Source organism: Maniola jurtina, chromosome 2 (genome assembly GCF_905333055.1).
Source record: "Maniola jurtina chromosome 2, ilManJurt1.1, whole genome shotgun sequence".
NCBI classification, from domain to species: Eukaryota; Metazoa; Arthropoda; class Insecta; order Lepidoptera; family Nymphalidae; genus Maniola; species Maniola jurtina.
In genome coordinates, this window is record NC_060030.1 from 15787941 (window position 1) to 15815886 (window position 27946).

General features: G+C 35.8%; 4 protein-coding genes across 13 annotated transcripts in view; 2 read left to right on the plus strand and 2 right to left on the minus strand.

Moving 5' to 3' along the window:
• Nucleotides 1–4868, plus strand: part of LOC123874746 (rho GTPase-activating protein conundrum) — an 84402-nt gene extending 79534 nt beyond the window's left edge. For all 3 annotated transcript variants that reach the window (XM_045920236.1, XM_045920244.1, XM_045920252.1), the window contains 5 exons: nucleotides 200–359; nucleotides 710–876; nucleotides 1421–1598; nucleotides 2000–2183; nucleotides 2361–4868. In XM_045920236.1, the coding sequence (XP_045776192.1) occupies nucleotides 200–359; nucleotides 710–876; nucleotides 1421–1598; nucleotides 2000–2183; nucleotides 2361–2535 (864 nt within the window). In that variant the 3' untranslated portion in view covers nucleotides 2536–4868. The remainder of the gene's footprint in view (nucleotides 1–199; nucleotides 360–709; nucleotides 877–1420; nucleotides 1599–1999; nucleotides 2184–2360) is intronic.
• A 209-nt stretch (nucleotides 4869–5077) lies between these two features.
• LOC123874778 (nucleoporin Nup43) lies at nucleotides 5078–25984 on the minus strand. The gene is made up of 5 exons (XM_045920272.1): nucleotides 25970–25984; nucleotides 7609–7967; nucleotides 7215–7386; nucleotides 6568–6730; nucleotides 5078–6106 (listed from the first exon to the last, which is right to left on the minus strand). Exons 2-5 carry the CDS (start codon nucleotides 7959–7961, stop codon nucleotides 5772–5774), a joined length of 1023 nt encoding a protein of 340 aa, XP_045776228.1. The 5' UTR covers nucleotides 7962–7967; nucleotides 25970–25984; the 3' UTR covers nucleotides 5078–5771.
• LOC123874785 (queuosine salvage protein) lies at nucleotides 10130–12695 on the plus strand. The gene is made up of 4 exons (XM_045920284.1): nucleotides 10130–10298; nucleotides 10790–11005; nucleotides 11380–11839; nucleotides 12118–12695. The coding sequence occupies exons 1-4, from the start codon at nucleotides 10191–10193 to the stop codon at nucleotides 12345–12347; spliced, it is 1014 nt and encodes a 337-aa protein (XP_045776240.1). The 5' UTR covers nucleotides 10130–10190; the 3' UTR covers nucleotides 12348–12695.
• The window catches only part of LOC123874672, a 132974-nt gene continuing 117866 nt past the window's right edge, over nucleotides 12839–27946 (minus strand). For 6 of the 8 annotated variants that reach the window (XM_045920186.1, XM_045920179.1, XM_045920188.1 and 3 more), the window contains 9 exons: nucleotides 22084–22224; nucleotides 21146–21257; nucleotides 19763–20428; nucleotides 19266–19383; nucleotides 19029–19069; nucleotides 18227–18581; nucleotides 17358–17505; nucleotides 15342–15968; nucleotides 12839–14953 (listed from right to left, as the gene is read on the minus strand). In XM_045920186.1, the coding sequence (XP_045776142.1) occupies nucleotides 14636–14953; nucleotides 15342–15968; nucleotides 17358–17505; nucleotides 18227–18581; nucleotides 19029–19069; nucleotides 19266–19383; nucleotides 19763–20428; nucleotides 21146–21257; nucleotides 22084–22224 (2526 nt within the window). In that variant the 3' untranslated portion in view covers nucleotides 12839–14635. Of the gene's footprint in view, nucleotides 14954–15341; nucleotides 15969–16545; nucleotides 16590–16980; nucleotides 17506–18226; nucleotides 18582–19028; nucleotides 19070–19265; nucleotides 19384–19762; nucleotides 20429–21145; nucleotides 21258–22083; nucleotides 22225–27946 lie in introns of those variants that run through there. The other 2 variants (XM_045920212.1, XM_045920204.1) reach the window with 2 other exon arrangements.

The window sequence follows — 27946 nt, forward strand, 5'->3', positions numbered from 1 at the left end:
AGAAGAAAATTACGTAAGAAAGAGCAAGATTTCAGCCAATGTAGTAAAAAGTTCAATGTTAGGAGTTAGGACACAGTAGTAGACATTATATTATTCCAAGGAAATTACGGTCTTTGCAAAAATGTATTCAAACAATCAGAACCAAGTTTACTCTTTGTTTTTTGATTCAAAAATGGTAAAAATTCTTTGCATTGTTCAGGAATGGCCCGAAGAAGGCAGCACAGTTGACATCGAAACATTAAACGAATCACAGGCGAAGAAGTTGCAGCCGATACTCTGGCTCGAATTGACGACGCTGTTCGACCGGTACTCCCTGCCCTTCCACAAGAGAAAATCGCCAAAGAAGAAGAGAAAAGAAGGTTTGTAATAAACAACTTTTTCAAAATGACACAGCTAAGTACCAAGTACAACTATAATTTTGGCTCAACACTATGGTCAAAGGTAAAACTCAGCTAAGGGCCTGTATACCTATGTCTATGGCTGTAAATCTTTTGGCTTTGACCTTGCGATCACTGTAATAATAATATAATGTGGCGATTTCTTGGTAATTTTAATAAAAAGTTACCCTCTGTCTTGGATGATTAGATGGTACGGTAGTATGGATATTTACTTATAGGCTTCCTCCGGACCCTTTTTCATTTACTTTTACAAGTGCATTAGGACATCTCACAGGAATCATGTCTTAACCATGATGGGGTTATGTTTACAGAGGGCATGGTATTCGGCGTGGCACTGGAGACTCTCCTCCGCAAGGACATGATCCTGTGGGAGGAGACGTGGAGCTCCGTGCCGTCTGTGCTCCGCGCACTGTCGTCAGCCTTGCGCGCGAGGACCAAGGACGAAGGGCTACTGCGAGTGCCGGGGAACAAACAAAAGGTAATTACATCACACATCGGCTTTGTTCAGAACTCCGCAAGGACATGATCACGTTTGAGGAGACGTGGAGTTCCATGCCGTCTGTGCTCACACAATCGTCAGCCTTGCGTGCGAGGACTAAGGACAAACGGTTATTGCGAGTACCGGGAATCTCTCTACACCCCACTAAAGTTTTTCAAATGACAACCCTGAGATAATTTTATTCCAATCAGATCTGTACCACATCTGACTGGAGCAAAGTTTAGTCGGCCCTATACAGTATACACCATCAGGTTTTTATTGACAGAGTTACCATCTATCAATGCTCAGAAAAATAATACTGGTTTTACAATACACACTAATATTATAAAGGAGAAAGTTTGTATGTGTGTGTGTGTGTTTGTTACTCCTTCACGCAAAAACTACTGGACAGATTGGGCTGTTTAGAATGGAGATAGATTATACCCTGGATTAGCACATAGGCTACTTTTTATCCCGGAAAATCAAAGAGTTCCCACGGGAATTTTAAAAATCAGCTAGTTAACAATATTTTTACTGTCCACAGATCGAAACGCTCTGTCAGCTAATAGAGCGTCAGTGGTACGAGGACCGAGGCAGCGTAGAAGCCGCGTTGCGAAGAGCAACGGGACATGATTTGGCGGCCGTGTTCAAGCGCCTGCTGCGGTCTCTGCCCCAGCCTCCGCTCACACAAGAACTTATGAGGCTCTTCTATCACACGTATGGTAAGTTCTGTGTAACAAGTACGGATGGAAATTTTGATAGTCAAAGAACTAATAGACTTGACAAAATGAGGCTCGAAATTCAGTCGAACTTTTATGTTTAGGCTTAAAACTGCTGGTCATTTTAAGATTTCTGAAAGGCGGAGGTCATTCGAACATTGTCGTTTTATATTTGAGTCTTCCGTTGAAATAGGTAAGTACTATTCTTAAATAACTGCTGGTCGTTTTAAGATTTTTGGAAGACGACGGGAAAACATTTAAGCATTTTGTGCTTTACATTTGAAACTTCTAGTGAATGCCGGAGATGGAAAAGGGTCAGGTATTCAGAAAAATCATTTGATACCCAAACAGAAATAAATAGGTACCAACTACCAACTGAGCTTATGGAGTATTCTTCATTCCAGCACTATCGGGCACCTCACAAGGCCGAGCCCTCAACCTGCTAGTATTGCTGCTGCCGTCGGAGCAGCGCGCCACGCTGCGCGAGATCCTGCTCCTGGTGCGCGAGATCGTGGCCATGAGCAACACCAACAAGATGAGCGAGCACAACGTCGCTATGATCATTGCTCCGGCGCTCTTCCCGCCCAGGTAATACAGACTATTTTTCAATAATTATCTAGGTCTCTTTTGCTGTTTGTGTCCAGCGGTAACATATCACTCATTTGGGATCATCTGTTCACATCACAGATAAGAAAATTATCTGTGTTTCTCGTAGTGGTATCTTTTTGATTTCAATAATAAAATAATTTATTTCTTTCTTTCTAGTCTCCTGATCAAGCAATCAGACAGCCTCGAAACCCAACTGGCGACAGCAGCTAACAGCTGCCACGTCACTGAAGCGCTCATGCGTTGGTGCGACCAGCTGTGGACCGTTCCGTCCTCGTGTCTCGCGGCCTCACAGAGAAAACCACCACTGCACCGGCGGAACCATCACCCTTGAGTTGGCGACCAATGCAATATCCAGTATTCGTAACTTATTGGAATAATTTTGGACCATATTTGGTCCATTAACTGAAGATCAGTGACCCAGTCACAGCACTTCAGCGATCGAGTTGTGATAGCTCCAATACTCGAGGTTTCGTCCAACCTTTCGAATGGTGGTCTCGAATTTGTTTTGCTCACGATGCACAGTATTCATAGCTATCGGAATGATTCTTGACTAACTTTGGTCCTCAAACTGAAGATTACTTAATTATGACACTAGTTCCAGGTTTGGTCCAACCTTTGCTATGTTGGACTCGATGGACCAGATAACGTCATATCCTATAGGTATCTTAGTATAAGTGATTTGATTGATTTTTGTTGGACCAATGCTTTGTTCTCAAACTTAAAATTATTTGAATGGCCTTGTGCTGTGATACTGGCTCAAAACTTGGACTCGAATTATGTTGTGGACTTTTGACCACATTTGACATGTTTGGTGCTTGATGATTGTGGTACGCTAAATTAAAAATGGCTGGAGCGAGTTTAATCACTTTACTAAACCGAAAGGGCGTGGCCCATTTCTCAGAATGTTGCCCTTGAATTATACCTTGGTCCAGCAACACCAACTCTCGAATGTTAAATGCCCGGTTTTGGACCAATGTCGAATTTGTTTTTGCTATAAGTATTATATATATTTAAGATTTTTGTTTGAGTCACACTGAGCTGTGTTTTATTCCTGAACAATATTGAGTGATACAGTTATTATTAATAAAATAATTATTATGATAAAATAAATAAATAATTAATAATATGCATATACTCTGTGTTAATTGTATAGTTAACGCATTTAGTGTGGTATACAACATGTGAATAAGATGCCAAATATTCATCATTATCATTATTCTTAAATATAATATTAATAAGTTGTTATGTTAATATCTAATCGTAAAAAATTATTCCAGTTTTTGAGGCTGCTATAAAATTAATTCTAAAAATTATCTACTTTTAATAGAACATTGAAACAACGAAATATGCGCTTTGCTACAATAGTTATCTGTGGTATATTCATTTTCAAATAGAGATCTAAAGAGCGTAGGTACTTTGACTTTGCTCAGACTTAAGACAAGTTGTTAAAACGAGACAGATTTACGTCCGCGACATAACGCTCTCTCGTTTTAAAAGTGTGTGTCTTAAATTAATCTGAGCAAAGACAAAGTGCGCTTTATAGATTTCAGACGTGTATTGACCAAATTGCGTAGAAATCTCGCAAACAAGTTCTAATGACAGAATGATGACGTCACCACCATTAGATGCGGAGGTGCAAAGATAACGAGATGTTTCTATCCCTCTCAGTTTCTTGCAGTTATTTGCGATCGCGTTTAGTCGAAAGAAAAGAGGGCAAAATGTAAAGGTGCGAACACACTCTTGTGTTGTTGTGTGTTGTGAGTTATAACGCGACATGCAGAAGGCAATCGGGGCTATACAACATTTCATATATATGATAAGTACACTGCCTAGTATATCGTGGCGCTTTGGCGCTCAATCCTCACACCATATTTGCAACACAAAACAATACAATACACGTGTGTCTGCACCTCAAGTCGAATAAAAACGCAGCTAACCTAAAAACCAAACAAACTTAAAAACCAAAACTTCGTGAAGATCATGTTTCGTTGGATCAAAACGTATTTAATGGTGTGTGGTGCCATTGGCTTTGGTCTGGTGTAGTTACCATTTTATGAAAGCAATATAAACGTACGGTTGTAGGAATGGTGCCTTTTTAGCATGTAAGCGAAGAGCCAGGGAGTGATTTCTTCAGTGTTTTTAAAGGTGCAAACTTCATGTAAACTATTGAGTCGTTGCGTGTTGTGATGCGAAAAAGTCATGATATAAACAAGTATCGATCGCGATCCAATTGGTCGATGGTTACGCTTGAATGCGTTATGTGTTGTAACTTATGACACACAACACAAGCTCTATTGTCACGCCAAAGTGCGTTACGACACGCCACAACACTAATTAGTTTGCACTTACAAAACTATATTTTAAGGCATACACAGTATGATGCGGTTCTTTACACCGTTTTAAATTGAAGACGTGAATCGACCAGTTAGATTTTCGACAGATGACCTGATAATTTTTTCACGTCATCTATTAAGAATCTGATTGGTCTGCTAAACACTTCTCCGTCCATCTTTGCTTTAGTGGATACCGGATCTAAGGCTTTGGTCTTTATTAAGTCCTAACGAATTCACAAGATTTGTACAAATGTGTACCTGTAAGTATAAACACTTCGAAAATATTCCCACTGGCTCTTCGATTCTATGATATTTTATAACTTAGTACTCACAATTAGTGTTACTTACTTACTTGTTATTACTTATTATTACTTATTATTGTTTATTCTTATTTAAAGGTTAAAAATGTAAATAAATTGTAATATATCTTACCAATTGACTATTTAGGCAAGCAAAGACTGACTTGGTGTATTCTATATTAATGTATTATATTATTCTATTTCGTAAGCGTATTTACTTCACAAATAAAGTATATTTAAATTCTGACACGTTTTTTTATTCAACTCAAAAACAGAGGACCTTTATTTAATACTATGCACTAGACGGTTAATTAAAAACAAAAAAAATTACGGGCTGCAAGTGCAACTCCTTTTTGCTTATAGGTAATTTGATAAGGGCTTGGATGAAATTAGTATACTGAAAACAACATGCAGTCTTAAGAGCGCACTGCCGTCTTTATGCTGATAAAATAAAGCTTAGTTTGAACAATTATTATCAAAATACTACGTCTCGGCGAAATACAACTCTGCTGGTGTGCGTTGCGCTTTAGGCTAGTGGTATCTTTATAATAAAGGCGGGAACAAATTATCAGACGCGCTTCATAGCGCTCTTGGAAAAGGCTATGTCCAACAGTGGATGCATAGGGGCTGATGGAATGGAAAAAGTATAGTCAACGTAAAATGGACCTAGCGTAGATAAGTTTTAAAGTCGTTTATGTAATATTGCCGATTTTTGTTTCACAATGTTTCAGCTTGGGGTTTTGGCTGTAGAATGTATGAATGAACACAGACCTTAAAATCTGGGAGGGTAGGTCCATTTTACTCTGACGTTAGTTTTGATGGAGACTCATACTAAGGCTACTGTTCTCAAGATTCGAATATCTCTACAGTAGTAGTTAATTAGATAATCCAGTAATTACAGGCCAAACTTTTAAACAAAAACCACATTTATTACACTAGTACTTAAAGTTCTTAATCAAGTAAATGGCTTCGTTATCAGCACCACAGAGTATCCTGCCTCTATCACAATGTAAAGTATTGATCGCCTTATGCAGCCCCGACATTAGAGAGTTGACGTTCATAGTAGTCTTATCTTCAAGTAAATAGTCTTCCTGAGCCATCTTCGTCAATGTCTCCATGTTCCAATCCCAAACTTCCCCGGAAACGGAGGAAGTCAGGAGTTTATTTGGGTTTTCAGGGTGGAACTGCATTTCTGTTACGCCCGCTGCGTGCGCGTTTAGTAGTGATGTTGGGAATTGGTTCATCCGTAAGTCCCATACTGCTAAGGAGCCTGGAAAAAAAGGTATATTATAATACCAATATAGATACTAATTCTGGTCTACAGATTGTTAAAAAAACTGGCCAAGTGCGAGTCAGACTCGCGCATCGAGGGTTCTGTACTTGGGTATTTTTTTCCGACATTTTGTAAGATAAATCAAAAAAAAAAATTAAAATCAGTTTTAGAATGTACAAGTAAAGCCCTTTCATATGATACGGCGCTTGAACCCATTTTAATATTTTTTTTCTGTTATGTAACCACAAATTCACGGTTTTCAGATTTATTCCTTTACTTGTTCTATAAGACCAAATTTCACAATTCTAGGTCAACGGGAAGTACCATATAGGTTTTCTTGACAGACATGGACAGACGGATGGACAGACAGAGAGAAAACAAAGTGATCCTATAAGGGTTCAGTTTTTCCTTTTGAGGAACGGAACCCAAAAAAATGACTTCTCTTTAGTTTATGATACCTGATTCACTCCCCGCCAGTATGACATGAGGTTGTGTGGGATGTCGCACTATACAAGTGGCCGCTAGGTCGTCATCCGCTAGAAGGAAAGAGGCGGCCGGCTTGTTATTGGAGGAGCAAATGTCCCAGATCTTCATGTGGCCTCTTATGTTGCCTGTTATTACCTGGAACAATACAAAGAACAATACATATTATTTCTAATAAAAGACTTTTTTCACTTGTTTTTATGTTGGCACTAGCTGATGCCTGCAACTTTGTCTGCATGTATTTAGATTTTCAAGAATCCCATCTTCATGATTGAAGAATAAATAGTACACAAAAACTAACAAATACAAATTATTTTGTTAACATGAGTGTACATGTATGTAAATATTAGTGCCAAAGGGTTTTATTGTTACTAGACTTTTTCTAAGAATAAGTATATAGTAGTGTCTGGCAGGAAATATTGTACATTGAACTTCAGATAATGGTTTCGTTCTACAGAGACTACTCAACAACAGTGTTGAGAGTTGAGACCAACGAAACGTCACATAGGTATGAGTGACAGAGACTCAGTGCTCTACGAAGCCAAAATCTCTTTCTAAAGTTTGATATACAGTATTTCCTGCCAGGCACTGTAGTAGTTGTTATTCATGAAGTTATACATACCTCATTCAATTTAATAAAGCAAACAGAATGTAATGAACAGCTATCAGCCCCTTTGATGGCCTGTGACACCTCGCCTCTCCGGCCATTCAATATATTCACATTGCCATCCTCTCCTATACTTGCTATGTCACCTTCCAACGTGTCTAGAGATGTACAGGAACATTTTTCAACACTAAAAGTTAAAATGGGGTTTAGTAAACTCAAACTATGTATTTATTTCAAAAACTTAACATACAATTAGAAATGTTTTGAATTGTTCATGAACATAGAATTTTTTTCTTGACTATTTTGAGATGAAACTGTGCCAATATTTTGTAATTTATATTACTTAAATAACAATTAGTAAACTATGTATGTAAGTACTAAGTAAAAACAAAAATAAATGAGAATTCACCCAAAACTGTGTAATTTCTTCCACGAATGAATTTCTCTTAGTGGAGCCTGCTTATCGTATGCGCTAACTTCAAGCATCCTAACATCACCGTTTGAAAAAGACGCCGCTATGGTTTTCTTGTCTGTAAACTTTATTTCTGTAACATCACCCTCTACTATGTATTTAGATAGTTGGCGAGGACATTCCACATCCTCATCTTCATTCAAAGTCTCGAAACACCAGACTTTTATAGAGTTTATTTCGTCGTCCCAACTGCCGGTGAAAAAGTGTTTTGTTTCGACGTAATCTTCTGGAATCCATCGTATTTTATTGATTTTCTGTGATACAAACGTGCCTTGTACGTCTAAAGGCATTTTTAATTATGCTTTTATGGTATAAACTTCTCGAAATTCAGTAAATAAATATTTTTATCATATAACTTCTAGGTTATTTTTAGATCAAACTGATATTTTAACAACTAACAGTAACAAACGTCAAAAATCAAAATTCAGCAAAACGAACATACGAAGTTGATTTGTCTATGATTGTTTTAGTTTGTAAAGTTGGTATTGTATAAGGCTATAAACACATGTTCAGCATTCGCGTAGCAGTTTTAGACCATAGAGAATTAGCCTGTGACTGAATTAATCTTTGTACCTTATCTAATCAAAGGAAATAAGAATGAAATGAATATTTTAGCCATCAGCTGATTCCGTTTTCAATTTTTGTATTTATCTTGGGATTGATCTGTGGTATTTATTGGTATATAGCAGGCCCGTGACACCTTTAGTTCTTTTTTAGCCGCAAAGCGCTAGTATCGCAACAAGCTGCAGCCATATTCTTTTTTCTAGTCGATGGCCATATACATAGACTCTGTGGCATACTATTCTCTCGTTAGAGAGTAGTATGTACCTTGCTCTGTGGTATATATACTGGGAAGCCATATTGTTTATTGTTGTTGTCTCCAAAGGTTAATAAATTATGGGAATTGTGGTGATCCCAATTAATTCCTGTAAATATAAGACTCAGTGCTTTGCCGAAGGCTCAATTGTTGAACAGACACGTATGCCAGAAGCACTTCGATAGACATCAGTTCGACAGTATGGGGTGGTATGGGTACCCGATGTACGCATGGTTATCTCTACTTGTTTACTGAAAAGGAAAATACTTCACGGAATTCGTGAGCTCATTAGGTAAGTTGATTTCATGTTAAAGATGTATTAAGCACTAGGTATTCCCTAACATAGTTTTTACTTTGTGCTTTCATACCATATTTCATGTGAATAAACTGTGTAAAATTCTTTTTTCAGCTGAACATGATTTCAGTGATCACAATTTTATTATGCTTTACAACCAACTTCAGATCAACAGAGTTCAACATTCAGAAGATTCAACAGTATCCACTCAAAGTACAATAATAATAATTAGTGGTGAGTTAGTACAAAATTATCTGTCCTGTGTCTAGTAACTATTTTATTTATTCTTTGCTAACATTGCCTTAATTATGGCTAAAGTCTTATATGCAATACAAATATTGATGTGATGGTCTCCACGGAACCACTACTTTAACACTACTGATGTCCATACAGTAGATTTTATCCATACTTCCATACTAATATTATAAATGCGAAAGTGTGTCTGTCTGTCTGTCTGCTACCTTTTCATAGCCCAACAGTTTAACCTATATTGACGAAATTTGGTACAGAGTTAGCCTATATTCTGGGGATCAACATAGGCTACGTTTTATCCCAGAAAATCAAAGAGTTCCCACGGGATTCCATAAAACCCATCATCCTCTTAGCCGATTTGTATGAGATTTGGTACTGAGGTAGCTTGCATCTAGTAATTGACATAGGCAACTTTTTATCCCTAAAAATCAAACACTTCCCACTGGATCTTTAAAAATCCTCCTAGTCCTCTAGTTTTAGTTTAGTTTATAGCTGTATTTTTTAATCAATCGGTTATATTATTATTAGACCAATTTTAATATGTAGGTACCAACAGCTATCAGTCGTCTCATTAAGAATCCATGTAGTTTTTCATACATAATTTCTTGTTTATATAATTTAATTTTTCATTAATAAAATAATATTATTCCTTTACAGCCAATTTGACAACCAAGTGCAGATATTTTATTAAAAGAATAAAAGAAATGTTTATCAAAGAAAACAAGAAGCAAAGGCTATTTTCAGAAGGATCCTCAAAGATGACTTTTGGTAAATATATAAAGTGTATACGAGTAGATTAAGAAGCAAGAAATATAAAACTGAATTTGATAAGTTGTTTTATTTTACACCTAAATATAGGTATGCAAAAAAAATAAAATTATAGAGGTACCCCGTTTCAACGTTGTCATGGGACATCACTATGCTATCGATATCGACATCGACACAAGGTCGGATTGTGTCCCAACACTTTTTGCGACACTAGCGCTATGCGGCTACAACGGAACTAACCGTTAACTTTTGCACTGTCCTATCTGTCTTTAGACTGTATATAGTGATCTTTAGACTGTATATAGTGATCTGTGGTATATAGTGATCTGTGGTATTTATTTTGTGGCATCGTTATTTTGTTTGTATTTTGATTTTCTTAATGAAAACATGGTTAGAAATGGTGTACTACCGCCTGCTCAATCGGGAGAATTCATTAGTGAACGGTCACGTCATGTTAAAATTCACTCGGAGGGCATAGAAAAGTTATGCGACGAGGTAAGTAAATTGTACAGATTAGATAAGATAGGTAAACCACTCGAAAACCGAGTCTTCCAGTGATTCTATCATAATGTGTAGGTATCCAGTATCTAAGGAATTAGCGGTTGTAGCCTTGTGGTTAAGACATCGGTTTCCTATTCGGAAGGTCGGGTATTCAATCCCGGGCATGGACCTCTTTAAGAGGAGACCAGTACTCAGTAGTGTCACAGTTCACGACGGTTAGGAAACTTGCTCCACGCGGCTCCACCTAAATTTGATGCTTGGTACCTATGCTATGAGAAGAATAGGTTTCTTATATTTCATGTCACCCCTAGTCTCATATTTGAAAGATATGTCAATTCAAGATCAAAACTAAGAGTTTCCTCACTCTAGTTTACTCTGGTAGTGGGCTGGTGATGGATTGGTTTTTTATTCAAATACAAGTAAGCTCTTGACTGAAATCTCACCTAGTGGTAAGTGATTGTTGATGATGATGTTTCAATTATCAGATTTTGTCATCTCTAAAAGACAACAAGCTACAAATACCTGAAACTAACACCGACAGCATCCATCCAAACAAAGATCACCCGCATGCAGTTGACTGGGTGTTTGTAACTGATGCACTGAACTTCTGCTTCTGGTCTAGGAATAAAGATGAGCAGTGGACTGTTGACGGGCATACTGGGTACTTTGCTTTGGAGGCATCCTTACACAGGGCTTTAAAGGTATGCTATATCCACACTGAATATTTATATGCCAAAATGGTAGAATCCTATCCTGCATTCCAGAATGCTATCCTTTTCAGCAGGGAGCATTATGAAAGGGATAGCAATATATTTAGAACTGTTATTTTCACACTGATACATAATATGTTTCACTCCAACACTAGAGCATCCTCAGATGTAAAGTGCTCTGCAATTATGCATTGAGGAGTTTACATCTCCTATATTACTTTACCCACTGGTTCAGAAAACAGATTCCACTAAGAAGAGCTAGCAAGAAACTCAGCAGTTACTCTTTAAGCCTAGATATCCTAGTATGACTAGTAGACTATGGTAATACATGCAAGATATTACAATTTATAGAAAATCTTTTTCAGGAAGGCTATGACATTACAAATCCAGAATACTATTCTAAAATAACACAAGAAGACCTAAAGCATATATTCAGAGGTGACACAGATGCTGAAATTCCTCTATTTGATCAACGAATAGCAGTATTACACGAAGTCGGCACAATACTAATAGAAAAGTATAATAAAACATTTGAAACTTGTGTGAAAGAAGCAAATAAGTCTGCTGTTAAACTGCTCAATATCGTTGTTGAAAATTTTCCATGTTTTTGTGATGAAGCTCTTTACGAAGGATGTAAAGTATCATTGCATAAAAGAGCACAGATTTTGGTAGCAGATTTGTGGAATTTTCACGATGGTAACGGATGGGGAGAGTTTCATGACATTGATAAGTTGACAATGTTCGCTGATTACAGAGTGCCACAAGTTTTGGTTTATTTTGGTGCTATGAGCTATAGTGACGAGCTGATGGACAAATTGAGGAATGGTAATTTTTAATATTAAATATTTAATTTTCATTTGGTTTAATGATGATTGAAGAAAGATTTGTGCCTAAATTTTGCTCTTGTATAATATATATTCATTGGGAAGTTATACTTATGAGTCTCTGATAAATGGATGGGCAAATGGACGCTTAGACTGACAAACGGCGCATAGTCGGACAGATATAGGCTAGGTGCATATTTTATCTGTCCATCCATAGACTAAGAAAAACACCTATTCTTATTAGTTTTCAATAAAGAGTATATTTTTCTCTACCCATAGATATCCTGCTACCAAGTGGTTCTCTTGAAGAAGTAGAAATCCGAGGTTGTTCCATCCACACAATAGAACTGTTGAAGCAAAAACTAATAGACAGGATAACCACAGACAAACTAAACGTTGAGGTCCCCAATTCAAGTTTATTGGACTATTATCTATGGTGCTACAGAAGGAAACATGCAACGGAAATGGAGAAGATCCCTTACCATAAGACGTTGGGTATTTATTACTGATAGTCCATTAACTTTGTAAGACAGGATAAGGTTATCCATAGACAAAATAAATGTAGACACTTCAAATTCAAGTCTTTAGAATATCTATGGTGCTACAGAGGGAAACATGCAACGAAAATGGAGAAGACATTTTAGATAGGTAGACCTAAGTAGGTAGTTAGGTTTAATGCACCAAATATGTACCTACATATTATATTATAATATTGGTTATAAAAATGTAAATAAAATAACATAATTTTTTTAAAGGTATAATTGACATTTTCATTTCTATCTAAAAATCGAAAAAAAAATTTAGTACACCATGTTTAAAACATTAAAAAATGATATCAATAAAAGTTAAGACTAAATAAAAAAGGTAGACTTCTGTATCATTACCCCACTGACAATACTACCTACTTTATTAAAATTGACTTTTTATTGCTTGCCTTACATAATTATTTTGCCTTCCTTTTTTATTCAGCCTTAGACTCGAGTCATAGACAGATTTTTTATATTATCACCAATTATTTATTACTTACACCTATCTATTTAGTAATATTTTATAATTACAATACAATAATATGCCCATTATCACATTCTAGAAAAACTTTTTCAAGACTGATAATATTGCCATCCATTTTCACAAACATAAAAAAAATCCTATAAAAAGACAGCATAATTTTTTAGTAATTTAAATTAAGTACTTTAAAATTTTGTACGCATCAAAACTTGAAAGCTATAAGATTGATTATTTTTTATTATTATTTTTAACATTGCAGCAATAGGTATCCACAAGCAATGATTTCTTTAGTGCTTAAAATAAGAGATAAAAAAACTATCAGCATTTCCAATTCTGAAAAATATGTTGCTTGCGTTACATGCTATAATGTGCCACCTACAACATTAAGTAAATTATAATAATGATTATACGCACAACCTCGAAATAAGATGATAATATACCTATTATATTATAGCTTATAGCTATCATAATGTTCTATTTACAACTTTGGCTTTAGCTTTAAAATGATTATTACAATGGCACTAAATATTTACATAGTAACCTAATGATTATGTATTTAACAATTCTATTCAAATACTAGTGTTGTGACCATTTGTAAAAATATAATAATATATTTTTTAATTTATATAATTTAATAAATCCTCCTGTTTTAAAAAACAAAGACTATAACTTCAACTGAACTTTGCTTGATGCAAAATCGACTGGCATCACTTTTATGAAAAAGTCCGCGAAGGCTCAGTCTAATTTTATTTTATGTAAATTTATTAAATAGGTACCTACATAACTTTAAACTTTCAGATTTTTTTATCACTTAATGAAAATGGTTTTGTTAATTATTCCTTTATCTTGTCATTTATTATAATTTAAATGCATTTAATTTTTGCGATAATAAAATATAATTGATTGATTTTTGATAAACAGTTTTAAAATGATTGCATAGTATCATACTTAGTACCTAGGTACCAATACCTAATGAGTACCTAATCCAATTTTTTTTAAATCAATTTTGAATAATATCCTCATTAATTTACCCAATCAATTTTCTTTAAAAAATCTCATGGATTTCTTGTCACTTGTCGAATTTTCGAATTAAAAAAAAATATAGATCTTTAAACTACGTAACTAATTTACGAAATAGTAAATAAGTTGTAGTCACACAAATTAAGAGTTACAATATATTTTAAAATTCTTTATAGAAAAGATGATTTTCTAAAACCCAAACCGAAACCGACACCTTTATTTTGCGATAAAATAATAATAGGATTTCAAGTTATTTTGGTCCAATCAAAATGTTAAAACTGATGCCATATGAAAGCTTTTGGGATATAATTTGCTTCATACTAGTGCGGCCAAGTTAAAATCAAGCGTGAACATTGTATTTCGGTACATCTTCAAAACTGAGAAATTATAAGGTAAAACTAACTAAAAGCAAGAAAATGTACCAAAACACCATTTTCGCGCTCGATTTGACTTGCCTGTATGAAATAAATTGTTCCCCAAATGCTTTCATATGGCATAGGTTTTAAGGCCATTGGGTGATTGGACCCCGGACCATATTGGGGTATCGGACCACGGTCCATACATTTTTGTCTATGGTTATTTGTAATAATTTAATAGATTCCAGTTAGATATCCTCTACAGAGAAGGACTTCTAAAGCCGATGGCATACCTAAATATACCATTTTGTACACCAGCTGCTCATCTTAGCGCTGTTCTTAGGTTTTACACCTGCTAAACCAATGTGTACTGATATGACAATGACAATTAGATTATGACCAAAAATTACAAATTATTTACTGCTAAACTTCGATTTCAAGCTTTCGAAAAAAGCCAATTTCGATTTTATCGTTCCCGGTTCAGGAACTGGACTACCAGGCCTGCTGGATTCCCTCGTCACCTCCTCACCCTCGGGTATATCCTTGGAGCCTCCAGGATGTTGGTGCTGGGTTGGCATAGACAACTTGAGTTCCTCCCGAAATTCCTTGGAAATGCTTCTGGCTGTGAGACTATGCATGTATTGCAGTTTGTTCCCTGGTTTCTCTTTGTAGTCTGAGCTGAATATGTTTTCTTTGCTTTTGTGACGTTTAAGTACGGGTTGTGGTAGCACCTGAGAGTAATTTTTTCATTAAAATTACATATCGTTAGTCTATATTGCGCTTACGCAATATTTACGAAACCGTAAATGATTTTTTCGAAAGATTTGATTTCGAGACATTCATTGAGTTATCGCAAAAACCTAACCTAAATCATTTATAAATCATCATTCCGGGAACTAGGAATAAAAATCGATATTCAAGTATCAAGTAGGATTTGTTTTCAATTTGATTTTAAATTGTTTACGATTATAAATGAATAAACTGCCTATTAGGTAATTGAATTATTCTATTTAAAAATAAATGATTCAGCCAGTAGGTTTGGGAGAACTTTCCCCTATAGACTTTTTCCTTGGAGATAAAAGATTCACAGATTATTACAACATTGTATCTACTACTGACCTTGACTGGTTCATGAAGGCTCTCCATGCTGACAAATTTCTTAGCCAATTCCTTCACATTCGGCAGTTCAGCCGGCAGATCATCAATTTCACTTTTAACTGGAGTTATCTTAAAACTATCTATTTCCACTGGTTCTGTTACATCACTGTTTTCGCTTTCGCTTAGCCTATCTATAGTTCCTACCGAATTCTTATCAGGTATATTGATATTGTCATTCTTGTCAGCAGCATATCGCCTCGATATCTTATCTTCTGGCGTACATTTCACAATCTCACCTGTTTGCACATTGTATATTTTTATAGAATCCTCTACACTGCTTGAACTTAGCGAATTTTCGAAACTCGTTGGCGATTTCTCAGCTTCGTCATTTATTTTATCTGGTTGCAAAGCTTTATCGATAGTATAAGCAGTCTGTAATATTTCTTCGAATTTTTGATCAGTATCGTCAACTGTATAAGTGGGTTTGATGAATAGTGTATGTTCGTTGGCGTCTTCGTAGTCAATTATGATTTCGTTGTTATATTCACTGGGCATTGTAGTTATTGAGATTTGTTCTTGGTTTTTATTCTCGAATGATGTGTACTGCTGGTTAGTGGCTATTGTATTGAACTGTTGTATCAGAAGTCCCTGAAAATGTTATTGTCTTATGATTATCTATAGAAGTGATAAATCTGTATCATTCTACAGTACAGTATTCTGTATTGTAGGATAGCATTTGTATTTGTAATCGCTGTTTAAGATTTTGGTCGAAATGACTCGAAACATTTTTGGATCTTTTGGACACTTTTTTGAATATCACTGCAGGGTGTGTTTCAAGACTACACTGGCAGTCTTTCTGTTATGTCAGAAACTTGTAGTTAGATACTTCGGAACATCTTTGACTAAACTGTTTTTCAAAAATTTCTGAAACATTTCGCTTTTACGTTCCTAATTATACTAACGATTCTGCAAGCAATTTTTATCTCATTAATCACAATGCTATAACCTCCAAGATATACGTTAACGTTTTAGGAAGTAGATTGTGCTTGTGTTGTTAATAGAGCTAGGCAATGGTGATTGTTGTGATGTTAAATATTGTAATTTAGTGGCGTGCATGGCTGAAATGATGCTGTGACAGGAAAGATTCGATAAATTTTGTTAGTTTCATGACAAGCTTGCCCTCAAGTGTTAGTCAATTCTTTCGTCAAAAACTTACAACACTCACCACTAACTTCTTTGGAGGATTACTTGTTGTTATAGAACTGAAAACTTTAATCAGGACACAAATCTATAAGTGCGGTTCTAGTCGTTAAGTTTGTTTTAATTAAAAAGTGCAGAGTGCTGTTAGTCAGTCAAATTCAAAAAATCATGCCAACTCGGAACACTCATCAGGCAAGTTTAGTGCCGAAAACGAAGTTTTTTTTGTTTGCTCTAAATATATAATCCTTTCACCAATAGTCGTTCTTAATGAGTTATGAATGAATAGAATAGAATAATTAATAATAACTAATATTCGATCGGATTGTGGCTATGTAAGTACTAGACATAGTAAACGGAGATTCGTCAATGAATTTTTTTGGTATTGTCAGTAAAGGTGTATTAACAATTTTATTAATTGGAGCTAAATCACCATAGGTCTCTATGAAAGCCTTTGCTTAACCTTACGCTTCCACCGAATGTGAAATTGAGGCCTGCCCTTCTTTTGGGACGGACGTAGAAGTCGTCACTTCTCAGCGTACCACTCCGCCTAACATCCGTGTACGTTTCGAAAAGGTCTTCTGTTATTTCGGGTTTTTGCGGGATCTTAAGTCTGAGATTATCATCACGTTCTTCGTAGTCATTATCTCCGTCTATATGTGTGAAACTTGGGGTAGTTTTGGGTTCGTCAATTCTGTCGGATGTGTCTTTGTCAGGGTTTTCAAATATGGGGTTGATGGCGAAGTTGGGGCTGGCATGTCTGGGGCTGAGGACGACGCGCGTCAGACTCTGGTGTAAGGCCGCCGCTTCGAGGTCGCTCAACGAGCTGCTGGCACTTACAGGCGAGGCGAACTCTCTCTCGAAATTGTCTAAACTCGTCGATTTGTTTATTGAACTAGAGAGGGAACTTGCGCCGCTGATACTGCCTTTGTATTTGCGCTCGCCGGAAGATGACCTCGCCTCTTTGATATAATAGTCTCGGCCGTATCTGAAATTGAGTCAATGATTAAGTTGTTATTTGAAACAAAAATGTAGACGCATGTTTACATAATACATTTAGAAGATAAAAACTATAATCCTGTATGATAAATAATGAGTCTTCATAGGAACCAGTTGAAACAACTGAACTTTTTTTTTTTTCATTTATTGGAATATGTATTTATGAGATTTGTGTTCTCATGATATTACTGGGCAAGTCTTTGTCTCTAAATACCCATATTTTTATGCTACCGGCATTTACAATATGGATTTAGAATATTAATCAGATAAAATAAAAGAAGCAAAGCTAAACAGTCTCATATTATTGAAATTACGTTACAAAGTTGAGAAAGTTATTTGGATGAACATACATTTTTCTTGATATTCAAGCTACATATATTTGCATAGACTGTAATTAAGTATTATGCTTGTATGCTATCAAAATAGCCAGTGGCTACAATTCGTTATGTATTTAACTTATCTAATCGATCGATCGTTCAAGGTCTCAAGGCCCGCCACAGGAAAAAATCGTATGTTTATTTTAATACGTAACATGTTTAGTGAATTGCAAATGATGTATTATGATCACTGACTAGTATTGAATCATCGAGGTCCAAACAATTGAAAACACAGAAACAGTAGGAATTTGATTTTGGTTATTTGGTTGGATTTGGTTTTCAACCAAACTTTTAAGTTCTATTAAAAATATTGCTTAAAAAAGGGCTATTTACCGTTTATATTGTGGAAGATCCTCTGATAAAACATTCCTCAAAACCTTAGGAGATGGACTCATAGACCTTCTTTCGTTTATAATAACTTCATCTACACTCATACTGGTTTTTAATTGTCTCTTTCCCACTATTTCTTTCGTTGAATTATTTCTAGATTCCTCTACTTGTGGTTTCGAAACGTCCTCGCTGGATGAAAGTTTATCACAATCTCTATCTTTATTCGTTGTCAATGTGTCGAAAAGAGATGAAGTGCTTTTTGCTGATAACCTCTTTTTAATAGCTTCAGGCGAATACGGGTTGTTTGGCATATCGACATAATTCAACCACTTTTTGCGCTCCCTGTACGCAATCGAGCCTGAAATTTAAATTGCTTTAATTAACATTTTGCAACATAATTATTTGTATCGGCAGATTACTTAATTCCTTCGATTTTAACTGCCACTGGGTTTTTTGTACCTACATATTCGTGAGCGAGATGATTTAATTCCTCCAATTATACTAAGTTCGAGGAATTAAGACATCAAAATAATTACGAGGCGGATCTTAGCTGATTTTCATGCAGAGATCCGCGTGATTCGTGCACCTTTTCGAGTTTTTGCTGATCTACTGAAATCTGAAAATTGTTTATCGTGCAGACGATTTCGCAATGTATCAGATTGGTCAAATTATCTAGTGATACCCGATAGTTAGGCTTACTAGATTTTTAAACATTTACTCCTTTACCTAGTTGTTATCTTTTTATGTCTTTGTAGTTACCTACTTAAAAATAAAAGTATAAATAATTGTATTGTTGAATTGTTACCTGGTATTAATTCGTTTTCCTCAGTTTTTGGAGTGGAACATCTGAAAGTAAAAAAAAATTTTGTTTAGGTATATGGAAACTGAAAAACGCAAAGCTAGATTTGATTCGATTCAAGATCTGGTTTTGCCGCCCATAAAGTAGATTGTGATTTTGCGTCTAATTTGGACAGAATATTTTATCCAGTCTAACTTATTTAATTGACCTTAAATATAGTATAGTATCTCAAAGTATACGTACTGTTGAGGCTCTTCGAAATGTTTCCTGCGCAGGCTGTCGGCGTACCTTTGTACCGGAACTGTTACAGTTTCCTCGTAGTCTTTCTCACGTTCGAAACGGCCTAGTGTGTTTGTAGTTCCTGAAACAATCGTAAAAAACCAATTCTTTCCATTCTAATCTGTTACATTGTCTATTTCTTCTAGTTTATGATAATCAGCCGTTATAATCTGGCCCAAATCATGTGAGCAGCCTCTTGAGAAATTTTTCTCACGACGCCTAAAAAACTTATATGAAATATTTTGGTCAACGTTGTAAATTGTGGAATTCAACTGGCAAATGAATGGCGAAAAGTGCGCTTGCTTTATGTTGGGTTCTCGCTAGCAAAACTAAATCTACTAGCTTAGCTAAATTATAGTAAAAAGTAGTCCACTTTATGGCATAAATTGAGATTTGAACATAGTCATAGTGCCGAACCAGAATTCGCGCTTTCGTAAGAATACGCGTGCTGGTAAACTTACCTTTGTTGTACGCAGCTAGAGGTTTTGGATCATCAGTTTCTTCGCTTAAATTCCCATTTATGTTGTTATCTTCAGAATAATTTGCATGCCCATTCATCATAGTCCTATGAATTTCCTCTTTCAAGTTAAATTCTGTTTTAGATATTGGCCCACTATCGATATCGAGTAATAATATTGAATCATGATTATTCTCATGATCTTCGTTTATTATTATTCCACTATTGTTATTCGTAGCTATATTAATATCAGGTGGTTTAAAGTCAACAGTATCTTCGCTTATAATTCTTTCATTGTAAGCTTCTTCTGCATTTTGTGGTTCGTCGATGATCGTCAGACTGTCTGGTTCGAAGTCTAACACTTCTTCTACTTTAGGTTTGCCTCCGATGACATGTTTGGAGTCCAAGACTTTTTTGACGTCACTCTTATATTCGATGTCCTGATCTTCCGCATCGCTGCCATTATCGGATAAATCTGTGGTGTCATCGGCGTCTCTATCGCCAATAAGAGCCCTGTATTGAGTGTTAGAATTCGGCACAAGCATAGGAACTGGGGCAGATTGAATGTTCTTTATCTTCTTCTTTTGAAAAAGCCAGTTTTCCTCCCATGATCCATCTACCGCTGTTATATCGCTGCCCGAAACTTCGTCGAACTCGCGATAATCATTATCTGAAATAGGAAGTTTAAAAATAATTCATTCTTTAATCTTTCTTTAATCAATTATTTTCGTATAAATTATGTTGTTTTGTGTTCTAATTTTTGTTTCTAAAGGTTCATATTCTAACTCTTTTGTTAAAATTACAGAACAGGGAATCAGCTTATTACGTTGAAGTCGTTGTTTTTGGTGGTTATACGTCCGTCATAGAGATCATTTCACTTCACCCATCTTTTGAATCGAGGCAGTTAATTTCTTTCTTGCATAAAATTAGTAACAGTATAATTAATTCATTCGTAACGCAAATAATTTTTATAACAATGCGTGTGATTCTCGTTTGTTTTTATTAAACTTAGGTACATATTACACAACACGATATGTTAGAACGCACTCGCCATATTTGCTCTGTGTATCAACCTGTCATGTCAAAAGTACGATTTAGTCCTGAATCGGGTGCTCGATTGCGGTAGGATGACAGCTACAATGTCACGATCGCAATCGCATCTGATTGGTTGACGCTCGCTCACTATTGGCTACAATGCATTGTTGCAACAAGAATACCATAAATTCAGCCAATCACAACAATTGCGATTGTAATAATGATTGATGCAGGTTTTCGCGAATCGACCTGCGGGTAAACTTAACTTTGACAACATGACAGTTGACACATAGAGCAAATATGGCGCCTGTGTTCTCAAAATTTATGCATTATAGGTATGAAAGTGAACTACCTGTTGCATGCACAATGTCACCTCCGAACTCTGGGAAGGGCACCCGTCGAGGCACCTCTAAGGCGCCCTCTGTCGCGTCGCCCTCCTCCCAATCTGACGCGTCGTCTTCACGCTGAAATATATTAGCGATTCTATTATTTGTATACCATTTCTCTGAACGTCGTTTCAACTAAAAAATCATCCAGTTTGTATGCCTACATTACCTACTGTCCTTTTCTTGAATGACTTTATTCAATTTCTAATGTCTGGTTGGTGTACGTATCCCTAATTTCTTTAAGGTTTGCTAAGTTTTTTTTAATATAACGAGTAAAACGTTGGTAAGTATAACGAGTGCGCGTGATTAGCGCCGCGGATGAACATTTGCAGCACCAGAGGAACCACCAATGTGATGGCTTTTCAGGAATTTGTTGATCCGCCCCTTGAATAACCCCGTGTTGAAATCTAATAGGAAAAGCATCTACTTCCATATTGTACTAGTGGGAACACCATCTACTTCTCGTTGCAACACCATGTACATCTCATAGTAGCACCATCTACATCTCATGGTAGCACCATCTACATCTCATGGTAGCACCATCTACATCTCATGGTAGCACCATCTACATCTCATGGTAGCACCATCTACATCTCATGGTAGCACCATCTACATCTCATGGTAGCACCATCTACATCTCATGGTAGCACCATCTACATCTCATGGTAGCACCATCTACATCTCATGGTAGCACCATCTACATCTCATGGTAGCACCATCTACATCTCATGGTAGCACCATCTACATCTCATGGTAGCACCATCTACATCTCATGGTAGCACCATCTACATCTCATGGTAGCACCATCTACATCTCATGGTAGCACCATCTACATCTCGTGGCAATACCATCTAAAACTAGTGGGAATACCATATGTTTCTAGTGGGAAGTTGGCAGAACTTACAGGAGGGGTGATATCCCTGGTGGCCCTAGAGTGCAGGGAGCGCGGGGAGGACCTGTCCGAGGGGGAGGGGCTCGCGCTGGCCGAATGAATCCCACTGCTGCGACCGCCGGATCCATTTTCGGTTTGATAACGTTCGATGACCTGGAATGAAGGATTTTTTATTAGTATTACTAGCTGAGACCCGCGACTTCGTTCGCGTGGATGTAGGTTTTTTAAAATTCCCGTGGGAACTCTTTGATTTTCCGGGATAAAAAGTAGCCTATGTGCTAATCCAGGGTATAATCTATCTCCATTCTAAATTTCAGCCCAATCCGTCCAGTAGTTTTTGCGTGAAGGAGTAACAAACATACACACACACACACACATACATACAAACTTTCTCCTTTATAATATTAGTGTGATTGCATTCTTGTGCAGGATACTGGTGATGAACACCAGGGGGATTGGGGGCTTATTCTGGACGACCGTGGCACCCGAATCGGGGTTCCGGCTGGAAACCAGCGCTGTATGTTTTTGGTGTATACGTGCAAGGTATACAGCATTTATGCTCAGTTGGGACCTTTTTTCGGGGATGTGCCTTTAATGCTCAAGTATTAAAGGTCCCGGAATAACCAAACCCGTATGTATAACTGGTAATGTGTGGTACAATTTTCAAAATTAAACGGTTTTTTGTTTCCTTTCTTCTTTCTAACTTTTCTGAGTCGTACGTTTTAAGCAATCAGGTGAATGTCACTTGCTCCTGTATCCTATGAACCTCTGCAGAGATCCAAGCTTTGTACTAAGTAGATGAAGCGTGCAACTTCGTCCATGTCGATTTATCTTTTTATAAAAATCCCCTGGGAACTCTTTGATTTCTGGGATCAAAAATAGCCCCTATATCCTTCCCGGGATGCGAAAAATCAAAACATAAGCGTCAAAACGGATGGCCTTGAAAAACTTGCAGAAAGACAGACACACTCTGGCATTTAATAATAGGTATAGATTTTATTTGAAGCCTCGCTAAGCAGGGATTAATTTGATAAAAGAACGTGGTTACCAACGTGCCAAACGTTATGCCCGAGGTGAACACAACATTTTGCACGTTGCATTATTATAGGTAGGTATTCAATATCTACTTATTATGCTAAGCCACCTATATCTATCTACATGAATATAGAAACTATAAGCAAGTGATATCTAATTGCTTAAAATGCACATAATTCCGAAAAGTTAGAGGTGCGTACCTGGGATCGATCATCGAACCTCCGACCTCCAGAATAGGAGGCGGACGTTTTAACCACTAGGCTATCAAGGAGCCATAGCGTAGGTAGGTACGGTATTCAGTAGTCATAGTTAGGGCGATTGTCCACTGCATCCGATCCAAATCCGTGAAAATACATCCCGAAGTATCATAGAACTATTTGTATGGTAGCTTACGCACTAGCTCCGATTTCCGTCTTCCGAGTTCTTCCAGTCATCCGCGAGAATTATCTCGGATTCAAATCGGACATAATATGACATAGATGTCAAAGATGTCCACTGAATAGCTTGGATTTGGATCAGAGATTGGATTAGTGTGTAAGCAATATCCGAGTTCGGTCCGAGTTTTTTATATCCGTATTTTCACGGGCTCGGATCGGATGAGTGCGTAATCCCTCTAAATCCATATCAAAATAGATAATAGGGTTTAATAGTTTTACGCAATTACTTAGCACCTCTATTGCTTCATTAATAACAAAATGTGTTATTATTACATCATAATTATTTACTAGTTCCCAATTAATCTGATAACGAATACTTAGATATTTTGGAAACCGCTACCATTTTGTGATATTCAAGTTTAATTATTGTTCATTCTTATCAAATTTCTATATCAATTTCTTGCACCTTGAAACTTAATCTCGTTGGTAGTGACAATGACCTGAGATAATTTTGTTTATTGGAAACAGTTAATTAGTATTGATTAAGTAGGATTTCATATGGACTTCAGTAACAATCAGTAGTATGGTACTTAGTAGTACGATTTGGTTGTCTGCATTGCCGTCATTGCTCGTCAATCAATATCTTTTACCAAATTATAAAAATCTCCATCATTAAACTCTTGAAACTGTTAATTAATTTGAAAATAATAATAATATAATATTTTATTTCGAAATTAATTATTAATTTCGAAAGGTCGGCGGTTCAAACCCCACCCGTTGCACTATTGTCATACCCACTCCTGGCACAAGCTTCACGCTTAATTGGAGGGGAAAGGGGAGTATTAGTCATGATTAGCATGGCTAATATTCTTTTTTTTTTATAATATTATAGATTTAAACAGTTACGTTTCAAACAAAAAAAATAATTAAATCAACGGTTAGCTAGTATCTACCTATTTATAAAGAGTTGACAGTATGTACATAGTTACAGACAAATTATCTTATAACAAAGCTATTACAAAAAAAAAGCAATAGTCAATAATAGCCAAGAGTAATAAAAAGAAAAGAGAAACGACACCATAATTCCACAGACAAAAAGCTGACCTCGTCATTTCCATCGGGAAAGTAGACAATGATGAGACTGCACAGCATCTCCGCAAGAACACAGAGCGATATCAAACCGATTATAGCATTTATTAGGTCGAGATACAGGGCTTTTTTGTTGAGGCTTCGAAAGAAAGGTTCTCACGGGAGAGAGCGCGCGGTACTGTGTGTGGTACAGTCACAGTGATACGCACTGTGGGACGGTCTATTTCGCATGTAGGGTTGGCGATATTATGAAGAAACAGTATACTATGTGAAAAAATGCGAGTCGAAAACATTAAAAAAAATACGAAAAATGCTTGGATTTGTTATAAACATGACAAAACAGCCTTATTTCTTGTACGATCGTACGGAACCCGTCGTATCCGAAATCGACTCGCATTCGAATTCTCTCATAATAATCTCTTTTTAATTCTCACATAATATTATTATCTACCAACCCAGGTAGGTAGCTACCAGTAGCTCTACAAGATACTATTTCTTAACGTTGTTAAAAATGAATAAATATTAAAAAAAAAAAAGTAAAAAAAAAACAGTTCGTTTATAGATTCTAAAAAAATAGCTGACTGGTGTTTTTAACAATTATTATAAAAAATGGATACAAAAGTGTAAACATTCAATTTTTCCTGGTCTTTAAAAAAACAATAACTCACCCAACTAATAATATACAAAGTAAACACTCCGAAAATACCGTACAGTGTCAACATCCTACACTGACAACCAAACAGCACACACGCACTTTTCAAATAAATACGACACAAAAATTTTCACGGACGCAATCAGGATGCGATAATTTACTTTCACGGAGGTTTCATAATTAAAAAGCTATACTTTACTTACCATTTCTTCGCGATCACCACAGACTATCTGCTGTGGACGGGTCTGTTATCGTGATAAGACGTTTTATCGAGGCACGGTGTGATAAATAAATATTTTATCGTCAAATCACACTGTCGCCTCCCAGTGGTTGTAATCCTGATCCTATTTTTGCATAACAATCGTATCATTGATATTGACATCTGATTTGGGAATTAGGTGACAAAAATGAGTTTTTTTACGACTATCATCTGAGCAGTAGTCTAGTCCGTACAAATTATAAATGCGAACGTATAACCTTATTCGATTAACTGATTTTGATGAAATTTGGTAAAGAGATGGCCTGCATTCCGGAGATGGGCTAAGCAATTTTTATTTTATCTCAGAAAACCAAACAGTTTCCACGGAATTTTCAAGATGAAGTCGTGGTTTTCATATTATTTGTAACAAAAGACAGTGATCATCTATATACATATAATAAAATTGTAGAAAAGTGGTGTCTGTACAATGGAAATATATAAAAAAAAAGTAGCAAGGGTTGTTATTATATCGATGCCGAACCCGAAATTGTAATTAATTTTTTTTTGTCTGTTTGTCTGTTTGTCTGTGTGTTTGTGCACGCTAATATCAGAAACGGCTTATTCGATTTAGATATGGTTTTCACTAATATATTGTAGTAAGCTTCACTTAACATTTAGTGTTTATTTCATGTCAATCGGTTCATAAATTTTTTTTTTTTTTTTATTAACTATCAAATATTGAACGTATTACAAATGCTTTTAACACAACAAAAAAACCACTAAGGTTTAGTATGTTGCTTATCATTCCGTCCATTAATCGATTTTGGGTATAGTACTTCCATAAATAATATATACATTATTTATAGAAGCACTAGGGAACATTACAAGATAATAATTTGTTATTTTTAATTTTTCAAAAATGGGAATTGTTAATATTTGTTTTGAAAGTATGATTTTAACTTGTGTTTAAAGTTAAATTCGGTAAGTCCTGACCTAAAAGTATTATCTAAACTATTTATTAGGCGAGGGATCATGTACGCGCTGGTGCGCTCACCATATTTATTTTTTGCAAAGATGGTAACCAGTTTTTTTGAGTTACTTTGCGTGTCTGAATTTTGTTAATAACTTCCTTTTGTATGGCTAAATTAAAAAATTGTTCTTTCAGAAGCGTAAATTGTACTTTGTCATAAATATTAATCACTTTACAATACTGTATAAGATTTTCATTATTTTTTGCAAGTAGTTTAATATTTAGAGGAACAATGGTTTTTAAAATCCTTAGTTGCAACTGATAAACATGTTGTAAGTGCGACTTGTCGGTTCGACCATAGCTACTCAACCCATAAGCAATTATGGAGTCGGCAAGAGCATTGTACAGCATCAATTTGACTTTAAAATTTAACCTCTTTCTAATTATAAATAAGTTTGCCAAGAATGCTCTGAGCTTATCACATACATGCTTTATGTGCTCATGCCAGTTGAACTTATGGTCAATTATTAATCCTAAGTATTTATGTGAGTTAACTATTTCAATAGTGGGACAATTACAGTTGCTATGTGGTTGGTGCAAACAATTATGATTATGCGCAATAAGTTTATGTTTTAATAAAAAAGTTATGTCATGTAATTCAAAATATGCTGCCCGAAAAGTCACTATTCCACGCGAATGAAGTCGCGGGCACAGCTAGTCTTTAGAATACGTATAGGTTGACGAAGACGAGTCTACCTACTTGACAACGAGTTTTTCGGGGTAGGTACAATGATCTTACAATATTGGGTAGGTACGACAAAAATTCTATAAAATTTTTTTTTTTTATATCTCTTAAAAATAGATCAAATTAACTTTTAAAACTTGTTTTTGTTTTTCCGAGAGCTCTACCATAATAGTTCAGGAAATAGGAAGTTATATACCTACCTATTGAGTTCATTAGCAAAAAATGTAAAATAGAGCTTTGCACTTAATTATTTTAATTTTGTTATTACAGACCGGTAAATAAAGATACACTATCTATAAGTAGGTATTACACAAAATTATATAAATACAATTTCCTAAAGATACCTATCGATAGGACAAGTGCGAGTTATATTTGTCGATCGAGGCTTCAGTAAAATTTACTTGGTACAGCAAAACTGAGTTGGTAAACGTTTATTTTGCCTTTTGAAACTGTAATAGATATAGACTTCATTTTATTTTCCCTGTAAAGTGTACATAAACCTCTATCAACTCGAGTTATTTTCGATTTTTCTCTTTGCAAAGTTCGGAGATAAGGGAAGGTATTTTTTTGTCATTTTTCATCATCAGTCAAAATCAGAGGAGTTTAAAAAGAAATAAAGTTCTACTTTAGAATGTGCAAATAAAGCTCATTCATATAATATGAATATACAGCCCACTTAATGTAGTAAATAGAACAAATACAACTTTAAAACCTACCTATTTTAGCCCCTTTGGTGAAAAGGCCTTTGGGATTAGTAGCTTTTTAACAAGTGGATGGCAGGATAGGTAGGTATTCAATCATTTTGTAT